Consider the following 26,221-nt stretch of genomic DNA (forward strand, 5'->3'; position numbering starts at 1 on the left):
TTATCGCGAGTTACACGACATTTTATTATCGTACGCATCCATAATATTTTATGATTTCCATCCAAACTGCTGAGACCAGGGTTCTATTCGATCCTTTTCCTTACATTTTTTTCCGCTAAAATATCTGTAACGAATTACCGGCCCCCACTGTTAGAGGAAGATAAACGAAATGTTGGAATTTAGTGGGGAGAATTGTGGTATTAGTGAAGTAAGTTCTGCCGAAGGGGAATTCGTAAGTGACAGGAAATTACCTGGAATAAGTACTGCAGGCTCGTAGCTGATGCAAATGTTCAGCAGTCGCAAAAGAGACGACACATGTTCGATTCCAGTTCAAGTAGCGATCATGACAGTGACAGTTGTCACGATAATACTGATTACAATCCAACCATTGCAAGTTCTTGATCAACTTATACTGAAAATGGACAAAGAAATTCCCGCTTTGATCCAAATTTCCATCGTGATGTAGAGGGAAAACAAAACTGAGCGAAATATTTTAATTACTTTTTTTTTAGACGAGATATGCCAGAACATAGCTGAACAGACAAAAGATGTCGAGCAGGAAATCGCACATAAAACCCAGTTTACTAAGATGAAAGGTAGGAATCGAGATCAAGACCGTGTCCGAACAAATAAGGACAAAATAAAGCTTCTTATGGCCATACTGTTGCCGCAGGGGATTGTACAGAAACCTAAATTAGGACATTATTTCTCGCAATCGCTTGTTCACTACGCCTATTTTCTATGAGCTGATGACACAGAAGAGATTTTTTCTCGCCAGATTGAGTGGCCTGGCCGGCCTCCTGACACCAACTTGGCAGGTTCGACTCTGGCTCAGACCGGTGGTATTTGAAGGTGCTCTAATACGTCGGCCTCTTGTAAGCAGATTTACTGGCATGCAAAAGAACTCCTGCGGGACTAAATTCCGGCACCTCAGTGTCTCCGAAAACCGTAAAAGTAGTTAGTGGGACGTGAAGCCAATAACATTATTATTATTATTATTATTATTATTATTATTATTATTATTATTATTATTAGATTTTCCTCCACAGCTTTATACATATCTCTGACAATGAGGTGAATAATGCAAAACTTCCTCCAAAAATATACGAGATAAATCCAGTATTTGACCACCTGTTAGCAAAATTTTCGGAAGCTTATACCCTGATGGCAAAATGTCGATTGATGAGAACCTCTTGCTATGGAAAGGATGGCTAGGGTGTAAAGTTTACATAACAAGAAAACGTACGCTTTTCGGAATGGAATTATATAAATTATGCGAAGGCGAGACAGGTTATATAACATGACCTGCTTCCGTGTGTATCACAATGAACAGCTGTAAAAGACATACCACTGTGAAGGCTGTAAATACTGTAAATATTACCTGTATTGTAGTGTAATGTAGTCCGTTTATGTCACTTAGTAATTGAAGGGAGGCTATATAAACTTGATCCCTCGAAAGCGCAAACCAACATAACATAAAATTTCGTGAGTATCATAATTTATTCCATTGCACATCTTTTAAGTATATGTAAACTTTGTAAATCTACAATTTACATATACAGAAACATTGATTTCCAGGCAGAGATTGATAGTAAACTGCCTAAAATATTCAGGTGAAAGTTATTGCATAAACAAAAACCAGAGCTTTGCTGTTAGGAAGAAGCAATCTCGAAATCACAGTGTGAAAGCACTTAGTACGTTTTTGCACAAAGTATTGAAAAATTAAAATAATAGAATTTTTCAAGAATTAAATACATTATATTCAAGTAAATATTTCTCTTTTGGCCCTTCAATAGTTCATTTTAGTCTAAGATTGTTTTTAATCAAGTAATTAAATATTTTCTTCAATCAGGGAAATCGCTCCCCACCTGAGAGTGAGCTAGTGTGTACCGAGCTCCCCGCTTAAGGGGTTAAACAGCGAATGAAAAAAGCCCGGATATGAACTTAGACACGTAATGACGCGATTTGCTGTTCATGGATTTTACCACCGGATATGCAGCAGAGCCAACTACCATGAACCAAATGAATTACAGTGTTTATACGAATTGTGTGGGAAAAGCTGTGAGAAGTACCACGCAATGTCATGCTGGAAAAGATTAGTGTCACTGACTAAATTAATTCTGCCGTGATGAAAATGAGAGCTAAAATTATTTTCTTTGCACATTGTGCGAATATTTTTCTATTAAAATTAAATGACAATATTGAGAAATATGGTATGAAAATCAGTGTGGAGAAGAGCAAAACAATGATGATGACAAGAGGAAAAAGAGAAGGAAAAGGAATCGTTAGTATCAGGAGACAAAACCTTGAGGTTGTTGAATACTTCAAATATTTGGGAAGTGAAATAATGCAAGATGCCAAGTTGGATAAGGGGATCAGCAGAAGGGTACAAGTGGAAAATATGTTCTACCACAATGTGAGGAACCTCGTGTGCAACAGAGAAGTTCCTATGAAATGTAAAGAGATAATGTACAAGATGTACTATACCCCTATATTAACGTATGCATTAGAGACTTGGACTTTGACAGTAAGAAATGTGAGTAAAATTCAGGCCAGTGAGATGAAGTTCCTGAAGAGTATGGTGGGGAAGACAAGGAGAGACAGAGTAAGAAATGTTGAGATCAGAGAACAGATAAGGGTAGAAAAACTGAGCACTAGCATAGAGAAGAATAAATTGAGATGGTTTGAACATGTTATGAGGATGGTGGAGGGAAGGATACCAAAACAAGTGTTGGAGGCTATGATAGAAGGAAAGAGTGAGGCCCAGAGAAAAATGGATGGACTCTGTCAAGAACAGTACAAGAAAATGAAGACTGGAGTGGAGTGCAATTACTGAAGAGTGGTGGAAGGAGAGGCAATGGTGGAGAAGTGCCATCAATACCCTGACCTGACAGGAGCTGGACAAGGGGAAATGAAAATGATGATGATATAACGTCAAGATATATATTCTCATTTTAAACTATTATACTTGTCATGATGTCATTAAGATGCAAAAATTTTACCTTTTAAGGTTTTCAGATTTTAAGATTTTAATTTCCTATATTATCATACACCTGGTCTAGAGAGCCAAGAATAATGGCAGAGAGAATTCGTTGTGGGATTTGGTTTGGTTTATATTACCATACAGCATAACAAGTGCAAGAAAACTTTAGGTAAATGTTTCACTGTTGTTTATGTATATAATAGGTTAAGTACAGTACTTTGTAAATTTTTACTACGAGTGGCTGAATATGACCAACACTTGGTCGAAACTAGTCCTACGTTGTGATGTATAATTGATCAAAAGTTAAATTATATACTGATTAGGTGGACTCCTTCTCTTAATATATTGTAATGGTGATTGTACCAATACGGACCAAAATGAAGATAATTTCATACGATAATGAACGGTTCATTGAAAGGGGAGTATCAGCCTTTTGGAAGTTCCAGAAATGGCAATCTAGATGATTGGCTGATATGGCTTGGTAATAATACTTAACATGGCTTAGCAGTATTGATACCGCTACATGGCTGAAAGCCACGGGAAACTACAGCCGAGGACATGCAACTCTCTCTGTATGAATGATGTACTGATAATGGCTTCCTCTCGGGTAAAATATTCCCCCATGTGGATCTCCGGGTGGGGACTACACAAGAGCGGGCAATCATCAGTAAGATGGATACTGACATTCTGCGAGTCATAGCATAGAATTTTAGAAGTTTGAATCACTGTGGTAGGTTATGGAATCTGAAAAGGGAGGTGGGTAGACTAAAGTTAGATGTAATTGATGTAAGTGAAGTACATTGGCAAGAAAAGCAGGATTTTTGGTCAAGCAACTACAGAATTATCAACACAAAATCAAACAGGGCAAATTCAGGAGTTGGTTTAATAATGAATAAGACAATAGAGCAGCGAGTAAGCTATTATGACCAGCATACAGTAGTAAAAGGATTATTGTTGTAAAGACAAACACCAAACCAATGCCCACCACAATAGAGCAGGTCTATATGCTTACTAGTTCAGCAGATGAAGAAATCTATATATATAAAATAGAATTTTGTCTGTACATTGCTCAGAATTTAAAAAGGATGGTATTTCTGTATCGGCAGTGTCCACAGTAACAAGGAAATGCACTTTTTAATTTTTCATAATTTCTGTCTGTCTGTATGTATGGACGTATGTACGTACACGCATCACGAGAAAACGGCTGAACAGAATTTAATGAAAATTGGTATGCAAAGTTGGGAAATAAGTCGCTACAATCTTGGCCATAAATAATTTTGTTCTTGCTGAGGGAAAGGGTACTTTAAAACAGTAGAGGTTCCCCTACATACAACCTGGCCAAATACCTTGGAGAACTTCTCAAGCCGTACATAGGTAATGAGGCATCCATCAGGAATTCATCGCATTTTATTGGCATTTTATCCAATCTGCGTGTTTCTCCTGGTGATATTCTAGTCAGTTTTGATGTTGTGTCTCTGTTCACTAGGGTTCCAATCATAGACACCTTGTCTCTGTTGGATAAAATCTTTCCTGGTGACATTGTTAATCTGTTTCACCTTGTCCTCACTACCACATATTTCAGTTTTCATGGTACAATATACGAACAAATGGATGGTGTTGGCATGGGATCGCCATTGGCACCATTTATCGCTAATTTCTATATGCAAGATTTTGAAGAGCGTTGTCTTCAATCTTGCATGCTCAAGCCGTCCATCTGGTTGAGATTTGTCGATGACACATTTGTTATCTGGCCCCATGGTGAACACGAATTATCTATATTTTTGGATTACTTGAACAGCATACATCCAAACATTAAATTTACCATGGAGACTGAACGTGGAGGATGTTTGCCGTTCTTGGATGTTTTGGTTTCTAAGAAATCAGATGGAACTTTAGGTCATTCGGTTTACCGTAAACCTACCCATACTAATAGATACCTTCATGGGTCCTCTCATCATCATCCTTGCCAAAAGCGTGCTATGCTTAACACTCTTATCAGCCAAGCAAGGGAGGTTTGTGAGGAGGATAAATTAAACGGTGAACTTGAGTTCCTATCCAGAACATTTCTGAGCAATGGCTATTCAGGGAAACAGATTGACGAAGTGCTACATCCTAAGCCAAAAGGCAGATTACCACATGATTCTCGTCCTTTGAGTCTGGCCTTCTTGCCATACGTGCAATCTGTCACGGATAGGATTCGCAATATTCTCAGAAAGCACAATATCAAGACCATTTTTAAGCCTAATATCACCATAGGCAATTGTTTGCGATCTGTCAAAGATCCTATTGGTTTAAACTGCGCTGGAATATATACGATTCCTTGCTCCTGTGGATCGGTTTATGTCGGCCAAACATGTAGGAAAGTAGCAACAAGGGTTAAAGAACATCGTAGGCACTTACGTCTTTGCCAGCCAGAGAAGTCTGCTGTGGCAGAACATGCCAAACATAATGACCATCAAATAATTTTTGATGCAACTTCTGTCATTTGTAAAGAGAAACATTTTATTCCCAGAATCATTCGTGAGGCGATAGAAATTGCTAAACACCCGAATAATTTTAACAAAGGTGACGGCTATATACTGAGTAGATCATGGCTACCCTCCATAGTTAACTCGTCAACATCTTTCTCCATGACTCTGGAGGCCCTGGAATGAACTATATTTCTAACAGGGTCTCTCTATCTTGAGTTTGTTTACTATGGAGAGACCGTAGCCATTTAGCTTTGTTGTTGCTCTGAAGACGATTCTGGTCGCAGGATTGAAACGCATCAGCTGGTATTTATTTATTATTACACGACCTAATATCCCCAAATAATGATCATAATGTCATTTAGTGGTCGTGAAAGTCTACGTATTAAAATAGAGATATTGTGATAACATTTATAGACTTCAAGAAGGCCTATGATTGTATTCACACGAGATCTTTATTAAAACTTTTACGATACATGGGATTATGTCCTAAATTAGTAAATATGATTAAATTAATTCTTACAGAGACCAAATCAAAAGTAAAGTTCAGAGGCGAATTGTCAGATCCATTTCAAAGTGACTACTGGTACTGGGGTACGGCAGGCTGATGGCTTATTACCATTACTATTTAACTGTGCACTAGAAATAGTAATGCGAGAATAGTTTAGGAAATGTCCTTCAAATATTAAAATAGGTAGCAAAATCCAGACAAATTGCCATGAATTTGCAGACGACATGGCGTTACTAACCAAAGACTTAGATTAAGCAAAAACTCAAATATCAGAGCTCCACACCATTGCAAATAAAACTGGCCTTAAAATATCATTTGAAAAAACAGAAATTATGCCCCAAAAACCAACACAATTGAAAGAAATAGATATTAACATTACTAAAATTAAAACTGTAACACAATTCAAATATCTAGGTGAGTTAGTAACAAATAATTTAAATGAAAAACCTTCAATTCAGATAAGGGCATACAAGTTATCTAAGGCACAAAAATTAACATGGGAAACTTACAAAAATAAATTATTATCCATTAATGCAAAAATCACACATTGGAATACAGTTATAAATTCAGAAGCCACATATGCTGCAGAAACATTATTCCATGTAAATGAACAATCCAAAACTGACAGATTACAGAAGATCGAAAGACGAATTGGAAGAACTTATATCAATAAAAGCTATAAAGATGGGCAATGGTGAATAGTACCTAACAACATTGTATATCAGAAATTAGAACCCATTACTGATACCATGCGCAACAAAAGACTAGGGTACTTTGGCCACATCCTGAGAATGCCAGATTTGCCACTTGAAACAGCTAGTGCAGTACAATCTTGCTTCAAAAAATACTACAACTTGATGCAGATGGATAGAAGAAATTAGGGAGGATTTGAAAAAAATTGATCTTACACCGGATGACACTATGGATAAGAAAAAAGTAAACACAACACTTAAAAATATGACTTTCCACTTTCCATTCACAAAGAAAAAATACCAACTAGAATATTCCGTACACAAGAAAGGGCAAGAATATCAACAAGTATGAAGAAGTACTGGGAGGACCGCAAGGCCCGAACAGTTCCTACCAAGAAACCAACAAACCAAAGGGTTGATTAAAGTGATCCAATGAGGTCTCAAAAGAAGTAGTAGTAGTAGTAGTAGTAGTAGAAGAAGAAGAAGAAGAAGAAGAAGAAGAAGAAGAAGAAGAAGAAGAAGAAGAAGAAGAAAAAAAGATATACCATTCATCCAAGCTGATTTGTAATACTTGTGCCCTGCTATCAGTAAATTAGACTGGTGCCCAGTCATTTCTCAAAGCAAGCAAGCTTGTAGTTTTATAAACTGTTGATACTGTTATAGCCATGATACTTCCAGTTTTATGTGCAATTTGAACCACAGAGATGTGACTTTTCATTCTAAACATCTAACATTCATATCTCTCTGATGACTGCAATTCCAATGAGTTTAGATGAAGAGCACAGTGCACTGCCGTCCTCCAGTTTTCAACACTTCTTTAGTTTGAGTTTCCTCTAATAAGCATGGGAAATCATCCATGTAAAATTATACAACAAAATGCCAACAACTATTCACCTAGTATACACTAATTGCATTATTAAAAAGAAAAATCTTCCATCTTAAAGTTGAGGTACATATAGATTTACTGAAATATAGATATCAGTGGTTCTTAAGGATATATTTATTTATAAAGGACACTTCTGAAACAAAAACTGACTGACAGAAAAGACCACTGAGCAGAGCAGGGCATGAACAATCTAATTAAGAACAATTCTGTTAAAATACGGCAAAATTATTCAAAAGTATTACATCAATAATATCTCTCAGTTTTCATGGTAACTATAAAAAGTAGGCGAGTATCTCTTACTGGTCACTTAAATGATTGTGTCCAAAGGACAATATATGATAGTAAGAATCTTACCAAGCTCCAATTCATTGTCCAGCTCAGGGAATTCTGGTTTCTTCCCTTCTTCCTCCTCCATTCCATAGTAATCACTGTTAAATAATTCATTCATTCGTTTATCATACTCTTCAGGATTGAAGTCTTCTTCTAAATCTTCATCCTATATTAAGAAATAATTTATCAATAAATAGATTATATATCCTTTGAACATAGACTTTCTAAACGTATAATAAAAACAAGAAAACCTATTCTTAAGAAGGCAAGTTTAAGACAGATTCATAAAACATTTAAGTAATATTTGTTATTAATGCACAAGTTCAAAATAAATGTAAATAAAGAAGTTATAGACCTTAAGAGAAACTCTCTACAAATGATATTTACTTACATTAACTAAGGCAATGATCACTTCTGCTATAAAAATTACATTAAACAGAATTTCCAATAAAGGGCCATAAAAGGTAACATAAACCATCATCACTATATTTCTATGTGATAAAAACATTATCTATCCTGATATGCTTTACTTTGTCCATTGTGGCAACCCATAATTACGGGAAGTGGTTGATTCGTTCAATAAATATATAATCTTGATTGATGTGATATGGTTCTTCTTCTCAATTCGAAGATTGGTTGGCAGCAATTCTTCTCCTCCATGCCTCTCTGTAATCTGTTAATCTCTTCATTTCCTCATATTGAGCTTGCTCCTACATCTTCTCTGATCTGTCTAGAGTACTGCAGTCCAGATCTTCCTCTTCCTCTCTTGCCTTGAATCATTCCTTCCATGACATTAACTATAAAACTATTGTGACTATAGAGATGGCAAATTAATTGTCCTCTTTTCTTTCTTATTGTTGATAATAAAGATTTTATTCATCTATTTATGTAAGAATTTCTTCATTTGTGAGTTTTGCTGCCCATGAGATCTTTTCCATCCTCCTCCAGCACCACATATCAAACGCCTCCAGATGTTTCCTATTGCATGCACCAATAGTTCATGTTTCTGAGCCATACAAGACCACACTCCAGACATAGAACTTACTGAATTTCTTTCTGGTCTTCATATTTGGATTCCCTGATGTAAGCAGCACCCTTTTCTTTAATAGGCAACCTTTTCTCGTGCAATTCTGCTCTTTATGTTGGCTAAACTTTTTCCATCTGAAGTAATTTTACTTCCTAAGTAGGTAAAAGAATTTACTTGTCTGAGTGGTAAATCATTCATTCTTACGTCGACTGCAGTATGTTGACAGTTGCATACCATAATTTCAGTCTTGTTTGTATTAATTTTCATGTAATAATTCTCTTTCAATATCCTGTCCATTCTTGCTAATGCTTCTTTTTTTTTTTGTAGTTTCTCTTCGTTCTCCGCAATGACAGCTTTGTCATCAGCAAATCTTATCATTCTGACCTCCATTCCATTGATTTTTATCCATTCCATACCCTTTCTTCATTCCTCGATGCCTTTCTCAATATACAGATGGAAGAGCACTGGTTACAAATTACATCCCTGTCCTTCTTTGCTTCTCTGTGGACTAGATTTTGGAGTATTTTATAGTGTCTAATTACTCCTTCACTCTATGAGTTTTATAATTTCCTCCTTACCTCCAGAAGTTCACACTCATGTTCTGTAATGCATGGTTCTCGTGCTTGTTTTGTCGTCTTTCCTATTTCCTGATTTGCAGCTTCTAGGATACATTGTTTAAGGTCCATCCATTTCTCATTTATTGTATTACCGGATATTTCTTTAATGTTCTATTGTATCAGTGTTTGATAGTTTACCTTGACTCTGTCTTATTTTAGTTTCTTGACATTATATCTGCACTATTTTTCATTCTTCCTCTTCCTTCTTAGTCCTAAGTCAGATTTTAACAATACTAGTTTGTGGTCACTCACTACATCAAAAATTGGGTAACTTTTGCACTGCCCAACTTGGTTATGGCATCTTCCCCTTACCATGATATAATCTATTTGGTATCATGTTTAACTCCAGGTGCAGTCCAGGTGTACTTGTTCTTACGGGGTGTTGGAACAAAGTGTTCGTAATTACCAGTCCTTTCACTTTACAAAAGTCTATTAGTTGTTGTCCTCCGTTATTCCTAAAACAAAGACAATCTTGTCCCACAGTATTCCCATCTTCTCCTTCACCAACAGAAGCATTCCAGTTTCCAAGAATAATGAGGTTCTCTTTGTCCTTATTTGTTTCCATGACTTCCTCTAACTGATCATATACTTGGTCCACTTCTTCATCCGAACGATTCATTGTTGGCAAGTACACCTGTATTATTACTATGTCAAATGGTTCATTCTCTATTCTCACCATAACTATTCTATCACCATACTGCACAGAGCTCTTTACTCACAAGCCTGCCTACAATTTTACTGCTAAAATGACCTCTCCAAGAGTCCCCTTTCTCAGGCAATTTTATTTCACTTACTCCGAGTATGTCTTTGTTATGTTTGGCCATTTCTTTTTTTTTTTTTTTTTTTTTTTTTACATTTTCTAGCTTTCCACAAATGTTGAGAGATTGTACATTCCAAGTTCCTATGATAATATTTTTTTTGTCCTTCTTTCACGCTTTGTCCCTTACCCCAGCCAGAGGTCCAAATGGGGCTATTTTACCTCTGGAATTACATTTAGTTCCAAAGCTACAAAACAAGGGATATCAATTGGATATTTAATGGAATGGGTTCCCTCTGGCCTTCTTCATCCTATGCAGTTGACCACACTGGTTCATCCGCCTTAACAAGCAGTTTCTCCACTCCACGAAAAGGAGAGTGCCCTACACTATAACCACTCATCTGCCCTCCTTGGAGGCGCTGACACTTGGTAAAGGGGGTTCCGTTATCCCAGGGGACACTTGGTAATCTAGCCAAACTGCATAAAAAATATTTCTTTCTGTGACATTAGAAAAATGCAGCTGTCAAGAATACTTTTCTTTTGGGTATTCATTTATGTAACCCTATTCGTTTCAATTTTTTTTGAAGAAAAACTTTTGGAACACCCTATGGTGCATGAGCTACTGTGTTTTAGGAGTTGCATCCAGTTTCATCATACTGATATTGCATTTTTGAGAACATTTTTGAAGTGTCAGCAAGAACGAAGATTTACCAGGATTGGATGTAATTAACTTCATCCTTACTGGACAAAATAAACTTGAGTGTTATTGGTCAATACATTTCAGCGTGGCTAATCCTGTACATTTAATTTGATATTCGATGAGGTAATTTCCTGTCTTCCGACTCTAGAGTAAACTTGCCGTGGTGCATACATTAGCGAGTTGTCTTTCTGAGCTGGTTCTCATAGAGGATGGAGGTGGTCTATGGCCAGCTCCCACTCACATGGGTGAACTTTAGCGTTTCTTGAGTAAGCACTTGCTTCTTTTCGGACTTAGTATTTTTTCTAATAACGGTAAAAGCAACTTTAATTAACTTCAAAGTCTAGGCGTTTTCCCCACTAAGGTCTATTGGCAAAGTTTTTATAACTGGGCGAGTTGGGCGTGTGGTTAAGGGCGCACAGCTGTAAGGTTGTATCTAAAACATAATGGGTTTGAACCTCAGTCGGCAGCCCTGAAGATGGTTTTCCATGGTTTCCCATTTTCACACCAGGCAAATGCTGGGGCTGTACCTTAATTAAGGACCTGCCTGTTTCTTTCCTACTCCTAGGCCTTTCCTATCCCATCGTCGTCATAAGATCTGTCTGTGTCGATGCAAAATAAAGCAAATTGTTTAAAAAAAAGAAAAAGAAAAGAAAATGTAGCCAAATGTCACGGGGTAATTAATCAATGACCTCATCCTAACTTGGGAGGAGGAAAGTGTTTTTTAAACCTTTCATATACAAAATGTATATAAATTGTAAACTTGATTAATGACTTTGCTCCTTAATTCTGTTTCACCTTTTTTTTTTTTTTAACAACAAAGTATGTCACTTCATCAACATTTGTTTGTCAGGTTCCTTGCAATGTAAACTACATGTTTTAACTTTCCTTTATTGTATTTTCTTGTTAATAGATATGGGATTAGCCCTCTGTTTAAATGTGGAACAAGCTGTAGGTTGGTTCTGTAAAGAAAAATGAAAATGAAAGAGAAGAAAATGTTTTAGTAATAAATGCGCAAATAATGTGTCCGATAACAGTTTTGTTTATCCAATTAATCATGGGCGCCCACAGGATCTTTTCCAGGAGGGGGCACATTAACAATTTTCTTGAATATAAAAACCAATATAACGTCTGCAACATTAAATTGTTTACAGAAACTTCCAGTTATAACATATGCTAGATGACTGTCAGTAATTTCAGTTTATGAAATAATCTGGTATGACATTAAACAATTGAACATCAACATCTTTAGAATTCCAGGGGGGGCAAGTGCCCCCCCTTGCGGGCGCCCATGCAATTAATTTATAAAACTTTTAAGTTTTCTAGTTTTCGGTAAGGAATTAATATTATGCGTCGCTATATAATTAATTTGTTTATGTTGAAACCTATAATTATTTGGTCGCAAACGCTCTGACTATTGCCGTCTTTCAGTTGGTTACCCACCGAATACGAAGTAGCCTTCTCCTGACAAGACGGTGGAATTGTTTGGCTAAAAGACCTTTTCATAACTGACTATCGAAGGTAATGAACCTTAGTTGGAATGAACTCCAAATTACCACTGTATTTCTCGATACCAAATATGAAAAAAATAAACATTGCATTCATTTTAAGTATCATGATTGTGGAGAGATCATTTCCTTTAATGCACCGGAGATAGAATCTCTGAAATCGGGCTAAACGCATGGAAACAGCTTTTCACTTATGCAAACCCTCTTATCAATCCAGATCAATCTCATGACAATCCTAATACCACCACAACACCATAGTAGTATATCCTGAAGCCTTATTATGTTGCTGAATGGTTGGCCCTCACTCACACCATGGTGAAATAAAGAGGATCGAAATGAAAGAGAGGACATTTCTAAGGAACATACTTGGCCCATGCCAAAACTTTGAGGGCGAATACTGCCTGAGGTCAAATGCAGAGCTGTACTCTAAATTTGAAAAGCTCTCACTTGTTATGAGGAAGAGCAGTCTTATGTTTTACTGTCATCTGTCTCAATGCCTAACATCAGCCTATCTCGAAGAATTCTTGATCTTCACATGATTTGGGAATGTACCACTCCATGGGTAACTGCATTGAAGGAGGATCTGGCTGGTGTCTCTGAAACACAGGATAAAGAATTTGGCAAAGTTTTTATAACTGGGTGAGTTGGGCGTGTGGTTAGGGGCGTGCAGCTGTGAGCTTGCATCAGAAAAATAGTGGGTTCGAATCTCAGTCGGCAGCCCTGAAGATGGTCTTCCATGGTTTCCCATTTTCACACCAGGCTGTACCTTAATTAAGGACCTGGCTGCTTCCTTCCTACTCCTAGGCCTTTCCTATCCCATCGTTGTCATAAGATGTCTGTGTCGATGCAACGTAAAACAAATTGTTTAAAAAAAAGAAAATGCAGCCAAAAGTCACTGAGGCGTTAATAATGTGAAATATACAATAAACCTAAATTCGGACAATGAACTGTCTACGAGATATATATTTAAATTGCGTGCCTTATCGGCACAGATCATCTTCCGTGATTTATGCCTTCTGCAATTGAACTCTGCATACTTGGCCTGGTACGTGTGTATCGAGCGATGACATTATTACTGTTACAATAACCATACCAAATTGGGATCTGATGCTATTACACGAACTGTATGATTAAACTACGTATCTGTATGACACTGATAATCCTCTGTGCAAGGGTGCACGGAACATTTGGTGTACATGTCTACTACTAATTTGATATGTGGCCTTTGGGATATCTCGTCACCTCTCTGGTGATGGTTATGAATTTCATGTTTTTGGTCCGTATTGAACTGAGAATAATATATAAGTAATAATAATAACAACGTAAACGTTCCACCTCTTCAATACTACAATATATTCACAAAATTACAAATTACACGGTACTAGTTTCGACCCATCTAGGGGTCATCATCAGCCGTATTGGAGCAAAGATCATTTGTGGCGAAATCCTAAGAAAATGTTATTTTAAAGAATAACAAGTGAAATGAGATGTTATGGTAATAGTTAATAATACAAGGAATATACACACTAAGAGGTTTTTAACAAAGAATAAAGTATAAATGGGGTGTTGTAAAAATTATAATCATGGAAATCAGTAAGTTCTTGTATTGAAATGAAATATGGCTTAGGAAGAGGGCTTAAGGTGGGGCTGAAGGGTGCGGGAGAAAGTGTAACTGTCTTGGAAAAGTACCTTTGATTAAATTTAGGATTGAGTTTAGGTTGGCTGCATTATTGTTTCTGATGAAAGTGATAAATAGATCGAAGAGTATGTTGGGTTTCTCTGAGATTTCATTGAGATTGTGACTGGCATTAAAGTATTGGTCTAGGTGTATGTAGTAATTTTCCATTATGTTGAGTAAAGGGCCCTTGTTTGCTAATACGAGGATGTCCATGTCTTGTTCAATATTGGTGAAATTATGGTTATAATCTTGCATGTGTTGGCCGATGGCTGAAAACCTGTTGTATTTTATTGCGTTAGTGTGCTCGTGGTATCTGATAATGAAGTTTCTCCCGGTTTGCCCGATGTAGGTTTTTTTACAGGTGGTACATTTGATCCTATAAACTCCTGATTTAAAAAACTGCTGATCTTGTTGATGTGTGAAGTACGAGCACACTAACGGCAATAAAATACAACAGGTTTTCAGCCATCGGCCAACACATGCAAGATTATAACCATAATTTCACCAATATTGAACAAGACATGGACATCCTCGTATTAGCAAACAAGGGCCCTTTACTCAACATAATGGAAAATTACTACATACACCTAGACCAATACTTTAATGCCAGTCACAATCTCAATGAAATCTCAGAGAAACCCAACATACTCTTCGATCTATTTATCACTTTCATCAGAAACAATAATGCAGCCAACCTAAACTCAATCCTAAATTTAATCAAAGGTACTTTTCCAAGACAGTTACACTTTCTCCCGCACCCTTCAGCCCCACCTTAAGCCCTCTTCCTAAGCCATATTTCATTTCAATACAAGAACTTACTGATTTCCATGATTATAATTTTTACAACACCCCATTTATACTTTATTCTTTGTTAAAAACCTCTTAGTGTGTATATTCCTTGTATTATTAACTATTACCATAACATCTCATTTCACTTGTTATTCTTTAAAATAACATTTTCTTAGGATTTCGCCACAAATGATCTTTGCTCCAATACGGCTGATGATGACCCCTAGATGGGTCGAAACTAGTACCGTGTAATTTGTAATTTTGTGAATATATTGTAGTATTGAAAAGGTGGAACGTTTACGTTGTTATTATTATTACTTATATATTACCTCTCTGGTGTGTATGACCGTACTGTGGACACAGCAACACAAACTCCCACGCCATCAGTGTGCGTCGATTGGAACTGCTATTTGTGTTCTGACTGTGCTCGCCAGAGCACGTATCTAGGCTAGATGGTGTCGCCGCGAGTGGCATATAGTGGAGTGTGTCTGTAGACCGGTTGGTTTGATTGGAAACGGGCGGTACTGCAGCGATGGAGTGCTTAGTGGCTCCTAAAACAATGGACCTACCTTCTGGTGTAGGCTGAATGGGGAACTGTGTTTTGGAGTGTAGTAGTGTTAGGCCAAACATGGGTAAGTTACCTAGGCATAACTGGCATCAATGTAAGTATGCCCTTAATGATTTCTTTAAGCTTATATTATTTTCCTGGTGTGATGTAATTATATTCTAGTTCATGTGTTTATTGTGACTTACATGATATCTCAGTTTTGTGGTATGGCGTTCTTGCTTCCAATGTGTGCCGTGTGTAACGGAAGCCTATTGTCGTGCTTAGGCAACTTTCGAAATTCTCCGTTGCCTTGATTTAAATTTGTTTTTCCCTTGGATTAATTCTATTTTTCCGTGTATTTGTGGGTGTTTTTCTGTGTTATGTCCTGGATGCGTGTGTGGTTAATATTTTAAAAATTTTTATATTATAAATTTTCGCTATCGTTGCTGTATTTTGTGCACGTATTCGTGTTTATTTTTGGTTGTAATTCTCTTATATGTGATTCGTGCATCCTTTCGTGTGTTTCAGCCTGCTCGTGCGCATGTTTGACCTAATACTATGCTTACACTAGTCACTACTTTTTAAAATTTTATTCTTCTTCTTATTATTATTGTAAGTTTGTAAATTTTAATATTTCTTGGGGAATATATATTTTGGGTTGGAATGCTTTGTTTTCATTGCTACTGCGGGTGTTTTATGAGATTATTGTCCTAATTACTTCGGTAAACCTGCATTAATTTTAACATGATAATATTTCAACAATGTACTTGTAACATTTCTGGTTTTAATTGAGGGTTTTGGACAGCCCTAGTGCGAGTGATATGGAGTTCTGTTCTCATCTATTCTTCCTATTATTGTTGTTTATCTCTTTGTGCTTGACAGTTATGTAATTGATTATTAATTTATTATTGTCTTGTCTGCGACAGCGTTAACGTGTGTGCGACATCGTGAAAATAATAATGGTTTGTGTCATTTTGTGCGGTGTTTGTGTGTTTGACTTGGTCATGTTAACTGAACTGACCAGTTCTCTTAATTATTAATATCAGGTGTTTTATTAATTCCCTAGCCTACTATGGCTTTGTGAATTAAATAATTATTTGGCTTAATATTCTCGATTCTGTGCGGGCTTGTGTGGACATTATGGTCTGTATTTGTGTACTGTTTTAAAATTTATGTGATGTGTTGGGGGACCATCGTTTATGTGGGTATTGCGGGAATTGATCCTCCACTGGGTGCTGTCAAAAGCCCTCTGTTTAGCCATCCAACCCATTTCCCTTTTTTATATTTAAATTTTAATTCCATTTAATATGTTAATTATTTGTGATGTTTACAATAGGCTGGTCCAACAGGATATTTTTGTGTGATAGAATAGTACTAATTACTACAGAACCAGGTTTATTTACAGTTAAATTATTTATTTTCTGAATATTAATTATACTCCCTACTTAATTTTGTTATTTGCAAGTTTCTCTTCATTATTATTTTACCAAAGTTCATTAATTTTTCAAATTTAATTTTAATGTAAATATTATTTAATTATAGTTTTATTTTTATTTTTTGAAAAATTTGGTATCGTTTTTGCTGAGTTCCTCAGTAATTCCTAGGGATCCTTTCCTCTTGTTTTTTTAAAATTACGGGTGGGTTACAGCACTCTTCCTTGTATGCTTAATGTATTATTACCTGATTGTTCTGGTCGTTCTGCTCTATTTTTGACTTTTCTTGTGTGCGCACTTCCCTATGACGTTTACTAGCCGAACGTCATTTACGATAATTGTTACGGGGTGTTGCATCACGGTGTAATTAATCAATGACCTCATCCTAACTTGGGATGAGGAAAGTGTTCAAGACCTGGGTACACAGGTTAAGGGATCTTCTTCAAGGAGTGAGAAGATGACCTAGTGCAAAGTGGTCCAAAGACAGAAGAACTGCAAAAGAGTACTGGAAATCCAGGAAAAGTGACAAGTGTTAACTGTGGTCCTAAGAGGCTGAAACTATTTGTTAAAAAAATAAATTATGCTACCACCATGACCACCAATAATAAAAATTAAAAATTATGGCACTAGAGCCCTGATGGGCCTTGGCCTACCAAGTGACTGCTGGTCATGTTGGTCAGTTTGAATGCCTACGAGGTTACACATGGTCAACACAACAAATCCTCTTAGCCATTATTCTTGGCTTTCTAGACAGGCTGTAATTTCAACATCAGGCAGCTCCTCCTCAACTGTTAGAACATAGAAAGAGTGGGCCTCAAACCAGTCCTCGGATCCACGTAAAAATCCCTGACCTGGTTGGGAATCAAACGCCAGGCCTCCAGATAAGAGGTAGATTTGTTACCCCTTAGACATTGGGGCTGGCAACAGAGTGTTTCATGAGATATTAAATAAAATGTTATGACTTTCCAATACTGCACTAATATAATATATGAAGCAGAATGGTGAATTGTCGACATCCTTACCAGAATATAATTCTCTGTAGCACCTGTCAGAGCTGGACGTCCAGAATATTCTCTCTGTGTGGTATGTCCTTCTTCAAACCTATCTCAGCATGTACTCTGTATAGCAGGAATACTGAACTCCAGTGACTGAGTAATTTCTTGGATCAATGGATTACACTATTGCGTGCTAACAATTCTATCTCTTTTAAACAGTACAGTTGTTTTACATACTGATGTGGCATCCTCAAAGGATTCAACAGATCAGAGGTAAATAAAGACTGCCAATTTGAATAAAAACCATAATGTACCGTATTTACCTGATTAAATATGTGCTTTCTTAAGGGATACTAGCAAATGATTTCTAGTGTGACCTACTAGAATGCCAGATCTGCCACCCACAAAAAATTTCAAGACATACTGCAACAGAAGAACTGTGTGTCGTCCCCCCCCCTCTCTCTCTCACACACACACACACACGCGCGCGCGCGCGCGCACGCACACAAACAAACAGACAAAAAAGAAACACTGAACTTTGAACAGGAGTGAATGATGTGTGTAGGGCTAACCCACAGGACAATATTAAATTATTATTTGGTTTGTTGGCCAAGCAAATATGGCAAATTGAACAAGCCTGGGGTGAATGCATTTTTTAAAAGATTCATTCTGCACTGCTTGCATAATGAATGGTTTATTACAATTAGAATCATTCTGTATTGATGGTTTTCACTTTACAAAGGTGAAAACATTGAGTGTATCCTCCTAATTCAATACATCATATATTCCATCATTAGATGGAGTAATCAAATTCAAACATGTTTTGGCTCGTTTGAGCCATCTTCAGTGAAAACAGTGGGGGAGTTGAAATAATTTACATAATATAAGCTAAAAAATGCCAAAAAACATAATGAAGGTTGTTGTTGTTTGAGTCATCAGTCCATGGACTGGTTTGATGCAGATCTCCATGCCACCCTATCCTGTGCTAACCTTTTCATTTCTACGTAACTATTGCATCCTACATCTGCTCTAATCTGCTTGTCATATTCATATCTTGGTCTACCCCTACCGTTCTTACCACCTACACTTCCTTCAAAAACCAACTGAACAAGTCCTGGGTGTCTTAAGATGTGTCCTATCATTCTATCTCTTCTTCTCGTCAAATTTAGCCAAATCGATCTCCTCTCACCAATTCGATTCAGTATCTCTTCATTCGTGATTTGATCTATCCATCTCACCTTCAGCATTCTTCTGTAACACCACATTTCAAAAGCTTCTATTCTCTTTCTTTCTGAGCCAGTTATCGTCCATGTTTCACTTCCATACAATGCCACGCTCCATACGAAAGTCTTCAAAAACATCTTTCTAATTCAGATATCAATGTTTGAAGTGAGCAAATTTCTTTTCTTAAGAAAGCTCTTCCTTGCTTGTGCTAGTCTGCATTTTATGTCCTCCTTACTTCTGCCATCGTTAGTTATTTTACTACCCAAGTAACAATATTCATCTACTTCCTTTAAGACTTCATTTCCTAATCTAATATTTCCTGCATCACCTGCCTTCGTTCGACTGCACTCCATTACTTTTGTTTTGGACTTATTTATTTTCATCTTGTACTCCTTACACAAGACTTCATCCATACCATTCAGCAACTTCTCGAGATCTTCTGCAGTCTCAGATAAAATAACAATATCATCGGCAAATCTCAAGGTTTTGATTTCCTCTCCTTGGACTGTGATTCCCTTTCCAAATTTCTCTTTGATTTCCTTTACTGCCTGTTCTATGTAAATATTGAAAAGGAGAGGGGACAAACTGCAGCCTTGCCTCACTCCTTTCTGGATTGCTGCTTCTTTTTCAAAGCCCTCGATTCTTATCACTGCAGACTGATTTTTATACAGATTGTAGATAATTCTTCGTTCTCGGTATCTGATCCCTATCATCTTCAGAATCATAAATAGCTTGGTCCAATCAACATTATCGAATGCCTTTTCTAGATCTACGAATGCCATGTACGTGGGCTTGTCCTTCTTGATTCGATCCTCTAAGATCAGACGTAAAGTCAGGATAGCTTCACGTGTTCCTACAATTCTTCTGAAGCCAAATTGATCTTCTCCCAACTCAGCTTCAACTTGTTTTTCCATTCTTCTGTAAATAATACGTGTTAAAATTTTGCAGGCATGAGATACTAAACTAATGGTGCGGTAGTTTTCACACCTGTCAGCACCGGCTTTCTTGGGAATAGGTATAACCACATTCTGCTAAAAATCGGATGGGACTTCTCCTGTCTCATACATCTTGCAGACTAAATGAAATAACCTTGCCATGCTGGTTTCTCCTAAGGCAGTCAGTAATTCAGAGGGAATGTCATCAATTCCAGGTGCCTTGTTCCTATTGAGGTCACTCACAGCTCTGTCAAACTCTGACCTCAAAATTGGGTCTCCCTTTTCATCAACATCAACAGCCTCTTCATGTTCCAGAACCGAATTATCCACATCTTTACCTTGATACAACTGTTGGATATGCTCCTGCCATCTTTCTGCTTTGTCTTCTTTCCCTATAAGTGGTTTTCCATCTGAGCTCTTAATATTCATACACCTAGATTTCCTTTCTCCAAAGGTTTCCTTGATTTTCCTGTATGCAGCATCTACCTTTCCCAGGACCATACATCCTTCAACATCCTTGCATTTCTCCTTCAGCCATTCTTCCTTAGCTGCCTTGCACTTTCTATCCACTTGATTCTTTAATCGCCTGTATTCTTTTCTGCCCTCTTCATTTCTAGCATTCTTGTATTTTCGTCGTTCATCAATCAGGTCTAGTATCTCCTGAGTTATCCACTGATTCTTAGTTGATCTTTTCTTCCTTCCTAACATTTCTTCAGCAGCCCTACTGACTTCATTTTTCATGACTCTCCACTCTTCCTCTATAGTGTTTCCTTCAGCCTTTTCATTTAGTCCTTGTGCAACATGTTCCTTGAAACAATCCCTCACATTCTTTTCTTTCAACTTGTCTAGATCCCATCTTTTTGCATTCTTTCCTTTCTTCAATTTCTTCAACTTCAGATGGCATTTCATGACCAACAAGTTGTGGTCAGAGTCCACGTCTGCTCCTGGGAAAGTTTTGCAATCCAACACCTGGTTTCTGAATCTCTGCCTAATCATAATGAAGTCTATTTGATACCTTCCAGTGTCTCCAGGTCTCGTCCACGTATACAGCCGTCGTTTGTGGTGTTTGAACCAAGTATTGGCAAGGACTAAATTATGATCAGTGCAGAATTCAACCAGACGACTTCCTCTTTCGTTCCTTCATCCCAATCCAAATTCTCCTACTGTACTACCTTCTCTTCCTTGGCCTACCACTGCATTCCAGTCTCCCATCACAATTAGATTCTCGTCACCTTTTACATATTGTATTAAATCTTCTATCTCCTCATATATTCTTTCGATTTCTTCATCATCCGCTGAACTAGTAGGCATATAGACTTGCACTATTGTGGTGGGCATTGGTTTGGTGTCTATCTTGACGACAATAATTCTTTCACTATGCTGGTCGTAGTAGCTTACCTGCTGCCCTATTTTCTTATTCATTATTAAACCAACTCCTGCATTTCCTCTGTTTGATTTTGTGTTGATAATTCGGTAGTCGCCTGACCAAAAATCTTGTTCTTCCTGCCAACGTACTTCACTTATGTCAACTACATCTAACTTTAGCCTATCCATCTCCCTTTTCAGATTCTCTAACCTACCACAACGATTCAAACTTCTAACATTCCACGCTCCGACTCGCAGAATGTCAGTATCCATCTTCCTGATGATCGCCCCCTCTCGTGTAGTCCCCACCCGGAGATCCGAATGGGGGACTAGTTTACCTCCGGAATATTTTACCCAGGAGGAAGCCATCATCAGTACATCATTCATACAGAGAGAGCTGCATGTCCTCGGGAGTTAGTTACGGCTGTAGTTTCCCGTTGCTTTCAGCCGTGTAGCAGTATCAACACAGCTAAGCCATGTTGAGTATTATTACAAGGCCGTATCAGTCAATCATCCAGACTGCCGCCCTTGCAACTACCGAAAGGCTGCTACCGCCCTTTCGATGAACCATTCGTTAGTCTGGTCTCTCAACAGATATCCATCCGATATGGTTGCACCTGCGGCTCGGCTATCTGCATCATTGGGACACGCAAGCCTCCCCACCGCGGCAAGGTCACATGGTTCGCAGAGGAGGAACAAATGAAAAAACAAAAGAGAGCCTAGACAGAAACAAAATAAGCACAATATACAATATTTATATCATCATGTGGAGCATAAAACAACTCACTGCAATAAAATTCAGTGAAACAGGGGTTAATACAAAACATAATTGAAACTAATTGAGTTGAATTAGGAGACTACACTCAATTTTTTCACCTTTGTAAAGTAATGAACTGTTGACAATTTTGTCAGTGCTACATAATAAGCGAACATCTCATAAATTCCATATTTCTCAATCTCTTTGTGAATAACGGTCCTCCTTCCTCTTCAATATTCTCCTCGTTTTGATCACATTTTTCTACATCAACCCACAACATGTTGTCATACCTCAGTTTTGGCTTCCTTTCAGTACTTTGTCTATCAAGTAGAAATCTTAATCAGTTGAGGGATTCTGTATGCATGTAAGCATTCATTCATTCATTCCATATGTTCAAACAATTTAAGTCTTCGAGATGATACTCAATTCTGAAGCTTGTTAACTGGAGCCTCTGTAAAAGTTTCTACTGGTCTGATTCCTGTTCGTTATATCACAATTTATTGAACATGTTTTGATATAATGCTGCCAAAATATATGTTGATGTTTTATGGATTATCCAGTTATAGTAAATAATATAATCTAGTGTAAAAAAATAATTAAAAATACATTTTAAGTTTGAGACAAAACTTTTTTGTTTGTTTGTAAAGGGCAGGCTAGAGAAATGTTGTTTTAAACTGAGCAGTACCACTATTTCAACACTTTGAGAGGCTACAAATATCACAATGAAACACACACATATTACTATTTAAGAGATGCAGGAGAAGTTTAAGAGAAACGAGAGATATCAGAGTCAAAACCTATGCATCTACTATGAAAGGTTGACAGCAGGTGCCTGAATGTAAATTAATATATTTTGTTCAACAAACCGTGCCCAACAACTGGTATAACTTTACCTGCAACATTACCATAGTGATGAAGAAAGACATCAGAGTTTCCACTAAGGTAATTTATGATGAGCTGGAATAAGACAAGGGTAACCAGGATAAGGATAAACTTTCAGGAGGGGTATTTAAAAAATGTTTTCAATCTATTACCACAACACAAAAAATACATTGTAACATTTTACTCTTGAAAGATAAGTACTGAATTCTTAAAAAGAAAAATACATACCTTAAATCCCAGATCATTATTACCAGTGATCAGTTTAATTTTTTCAATTTTTTCCATTAGCTCCTTTCTCTTTAATGCTTTAAGTTGTTTTATTTCTTCTCTTTTAATTTCTTTCTCATGTTCTTTTCTCTCTCTGATTTCTTGTCTTTTGCGTTTACGACGATCATCTTTTTTCCTCAGAGAATTCTCCATAGTTCGTGGATATCTTTTAATCTGGAAAAGAATACACATACAAAATATTGTTATGAACATCTGAAAGGAAAATAATAAATGGCAACAACAACTAAAAATATGGTTCTACAGGCCTGCTGGGTCAGCTTTAAATTAAAGTTTAGCTTCAAAATAACTTAAAAAAAAAAAAAATGTAAGAAGGGAACTTAATCACTTTGATAACTGCAAACCTTAAAACTTTTTCCAAATTTAATACATTTTCCCAAAACTCTCATTATGAAATACAGAATTTTCAAAAAGCTACACCTGTTTGTTTTATAGGTAATTATATATTTATTTTTTTTACCATTTTCTTTATATCGCACCAACACAGATATGTCTACAGCGACACTGGGACAAGAGAGGGCCTTGATTAAGGTAGAGCCCCACTATTTACCTGGTGTGCAAATGGGAAACCACGGAAAACCATCTTCAAGGCTGCCAACAGTGGGGTTCGAACCCACTATCTCCCGAATGCAAGCTGACAGCTACATGATCCAAATAGGTTGTTAAAAATAATGTTATTTCTCCAATATCCATTATGATTGTTGTTTTAAGAGAGGCTGGATTGTAGGAATTTTGCCCTCCAAGGCTTAAAGGAGCCAAAAGTCAACTATGCATAGTCATTGATTTAAACACACTTAAATACCTCCAGTGGAACTGAACCCACTTCATGAGAATATAATACCAATTACAAAAACAATTATGCCACTAAGGTCCCTGTACTTCAAGTCAATATTCATATAGCTACGTACAATATATATTTCAAGATTTCACTTCTAGAAAAGCAATAATAAATTGAAATACACAAATAATTTACAACAGTGAACTAAAATATAAAGTGATCTTCTTTTCCTTGCAAGTGAGTTAATCTCTGTTAAATTCCACTGCAGCAAGATGGCTTAAACGGTAGCAAAAGTTATGGAATGTTTGAGAAAAATCCAGACAGATTTAACTTCCCAGCTGTGAAACTGTGATCAGAATAGTGAAATAAAGTAAAAAAATGTTCTGTTAATATAAACCTCTTATCATTTAAATGTGTGACAAATTATAAGAGGCAATCATTATCTTATTCATCAGTGGATCTCGTCTCCAGAGGCAGGGTCTAATATGTGGCTCTGCTTTTTCCATTTGACTCAGTTGTGGGGTATCTCGGGATATAGATTTACGCACTGCATGTTATTAGGTAGCACGTTAGCCCATCAAAGCTAAGGTTTTGCTTTGGTCTATTTCTGATGACATTCAGTTCTCCTCCTGCACTGCTTTCTGATGCCAGCATACAATTAAACCACTGTAGACAGACTCGATGCATTTCCTCATGGACTGGAACACTAAACAGATTTCTTATGTCTGCTGGAAACCTGATTGAACCTACTTAGAGCAGCTGACTGTTTCAACATTTTTGTCTTCATGAGATTTAGTTGATATTGTGATGGTGCCTGCCACTTCATTGTAAGGCCTTCGGAGTAACATGTTAGCTGGGCTCTGGCTGTGAGTTATGTCAATAAGTTGGGGCCTTGCCCGCTCATCGCAGTAGCTACCAGTCTGAAACAAGCCAGGCGTGTGTAAGCCAGCACCTCTGCCACCACTCCGTTTTCTCAATGTAAGCCTACCTAAAAGCGAACTCAGAATTTTTGGATTCCAGGACTCCAGAGCCTTCTACTCTCATGGAGTATCTGGAATGGCCAGCCTCACTATTTAAGGCAGGCTGGAAGTTGTTCAGTTCTGCTAACGATCGAGATGGTTCAGTTTTGTCAGCGGTTCAGTCGAGTATCATCAGAGTGAGTGCTGTGGAGCACTGGATCAGTCAGTTGACAGTGGTAGACTGGAGTGCCGCTAGTGTTGTGTGTGCGGCGAGGTACAGAGAATGAAGGTTGGTGTGAGTGTATGGGTGGCATACCACGGACAGCATTGTAAGACTGTGTTGTGCGTACACAAGTAAATTTCCTTACAAGTTGTTTTATGCCGCACCAACACAGATAGGTCTTATGGTAACGATGGGATAGGAAAGGGCTAGGAGTGGGGAATGAAGCGGCCATGGCCTTAATTACGGTACAGCCCCAGCATTTGCCCAAAGCTGTGAACTGTGTAATTGTGAACAGTGTACAGAGAGCATAACTGTTAACTGCTCTGTCTACATAACAGTTGTGGAAGAATGTGTAATGTGATTGTTTTAGTTTGTAAACAATGCAGTTAATAACTAAGAGTGACTGAGCAGTGAGAGTAGGGAGAGAAGGGGTGCCTGTGTAGTTGTGTAAGCATTTATTAGTTAGTTAATAAATCCTAGAGTAAACACTACCAGTTGTATGTTTATTTACCCCCACCATCTTCATGTTACAACTGGTGTCAGGATTGGGATTGACAGGTAGCATATTTGGTAGTTTATAGATTTTTCTAGTGAGCTGAAAATATTCTGCGGCAATCTAAATTAGAACATGAAGTGCGCTCTCCAGAAGCAAAGTTTGACATTATGGAATCCAGAGTTTGAGACCCAAGGGAGGAAGTGAGAGCACTGCATGGAAGGGTCATTGCCATAGAGACTTGTACTAAGCCCACAAGCAGTGATGATGGATTAAGCATCATGAAAGTGAAACCCCATGCTACGACGGGATCAATTCCTGGACGATGTTAAAGGCCCAGTTCGAAACCGTTTGCAGGCACAACAGTTGAAGTTGTAGGAGAGAGGTGTACACCTGATTTCC

At 37.4% G+C, this 26,221-nt stretch overlaps 1 protein-coding gene across 1 annotated transcript in view; it reads right to left on the minus strand.

Annotated features, from left to right (window-relative positions):
* The window catches only part of LOC136874827 (protein KRI1 homolog), a 170,163-nt gene that overhangs the window by 68,552 nt on the left and 75,390 nt on the right, over window positions 1–26,221 (minus strand). The window contains exons 6-7 of the mRNA XM_067148504.2: window positions 23,310–23,522; window positions 7,895–8,036 (exon numbers count right to left, since the gene is read on the minus strand). Of these exons, the coding sequence (XP_067004605.2) occupies window positions 7,895–8,036; window positions 23,310–23,522 (355 nt within the window). The remainder of the gene's footprint in view (window positions 1–7,894; window positions 8,037–23,309; window positions 23,523–26,221) is intronic.

Source organism: Anabrus simplex, chromosome 5 (assembly GCF_040414725.1).
Source record: "Anabrus simplex isolate iqAnaSimp1 chromosome 5, ASM4041472v1, whole genome shotgun sequence".
Taxonomy (NCBI): domain Eukaryota; kingdom Metazoa; phylum Arthropoda; class Insecta; order Orthoptera; family Tettigoniidae; genus Anabrus; species Anabrus simplex.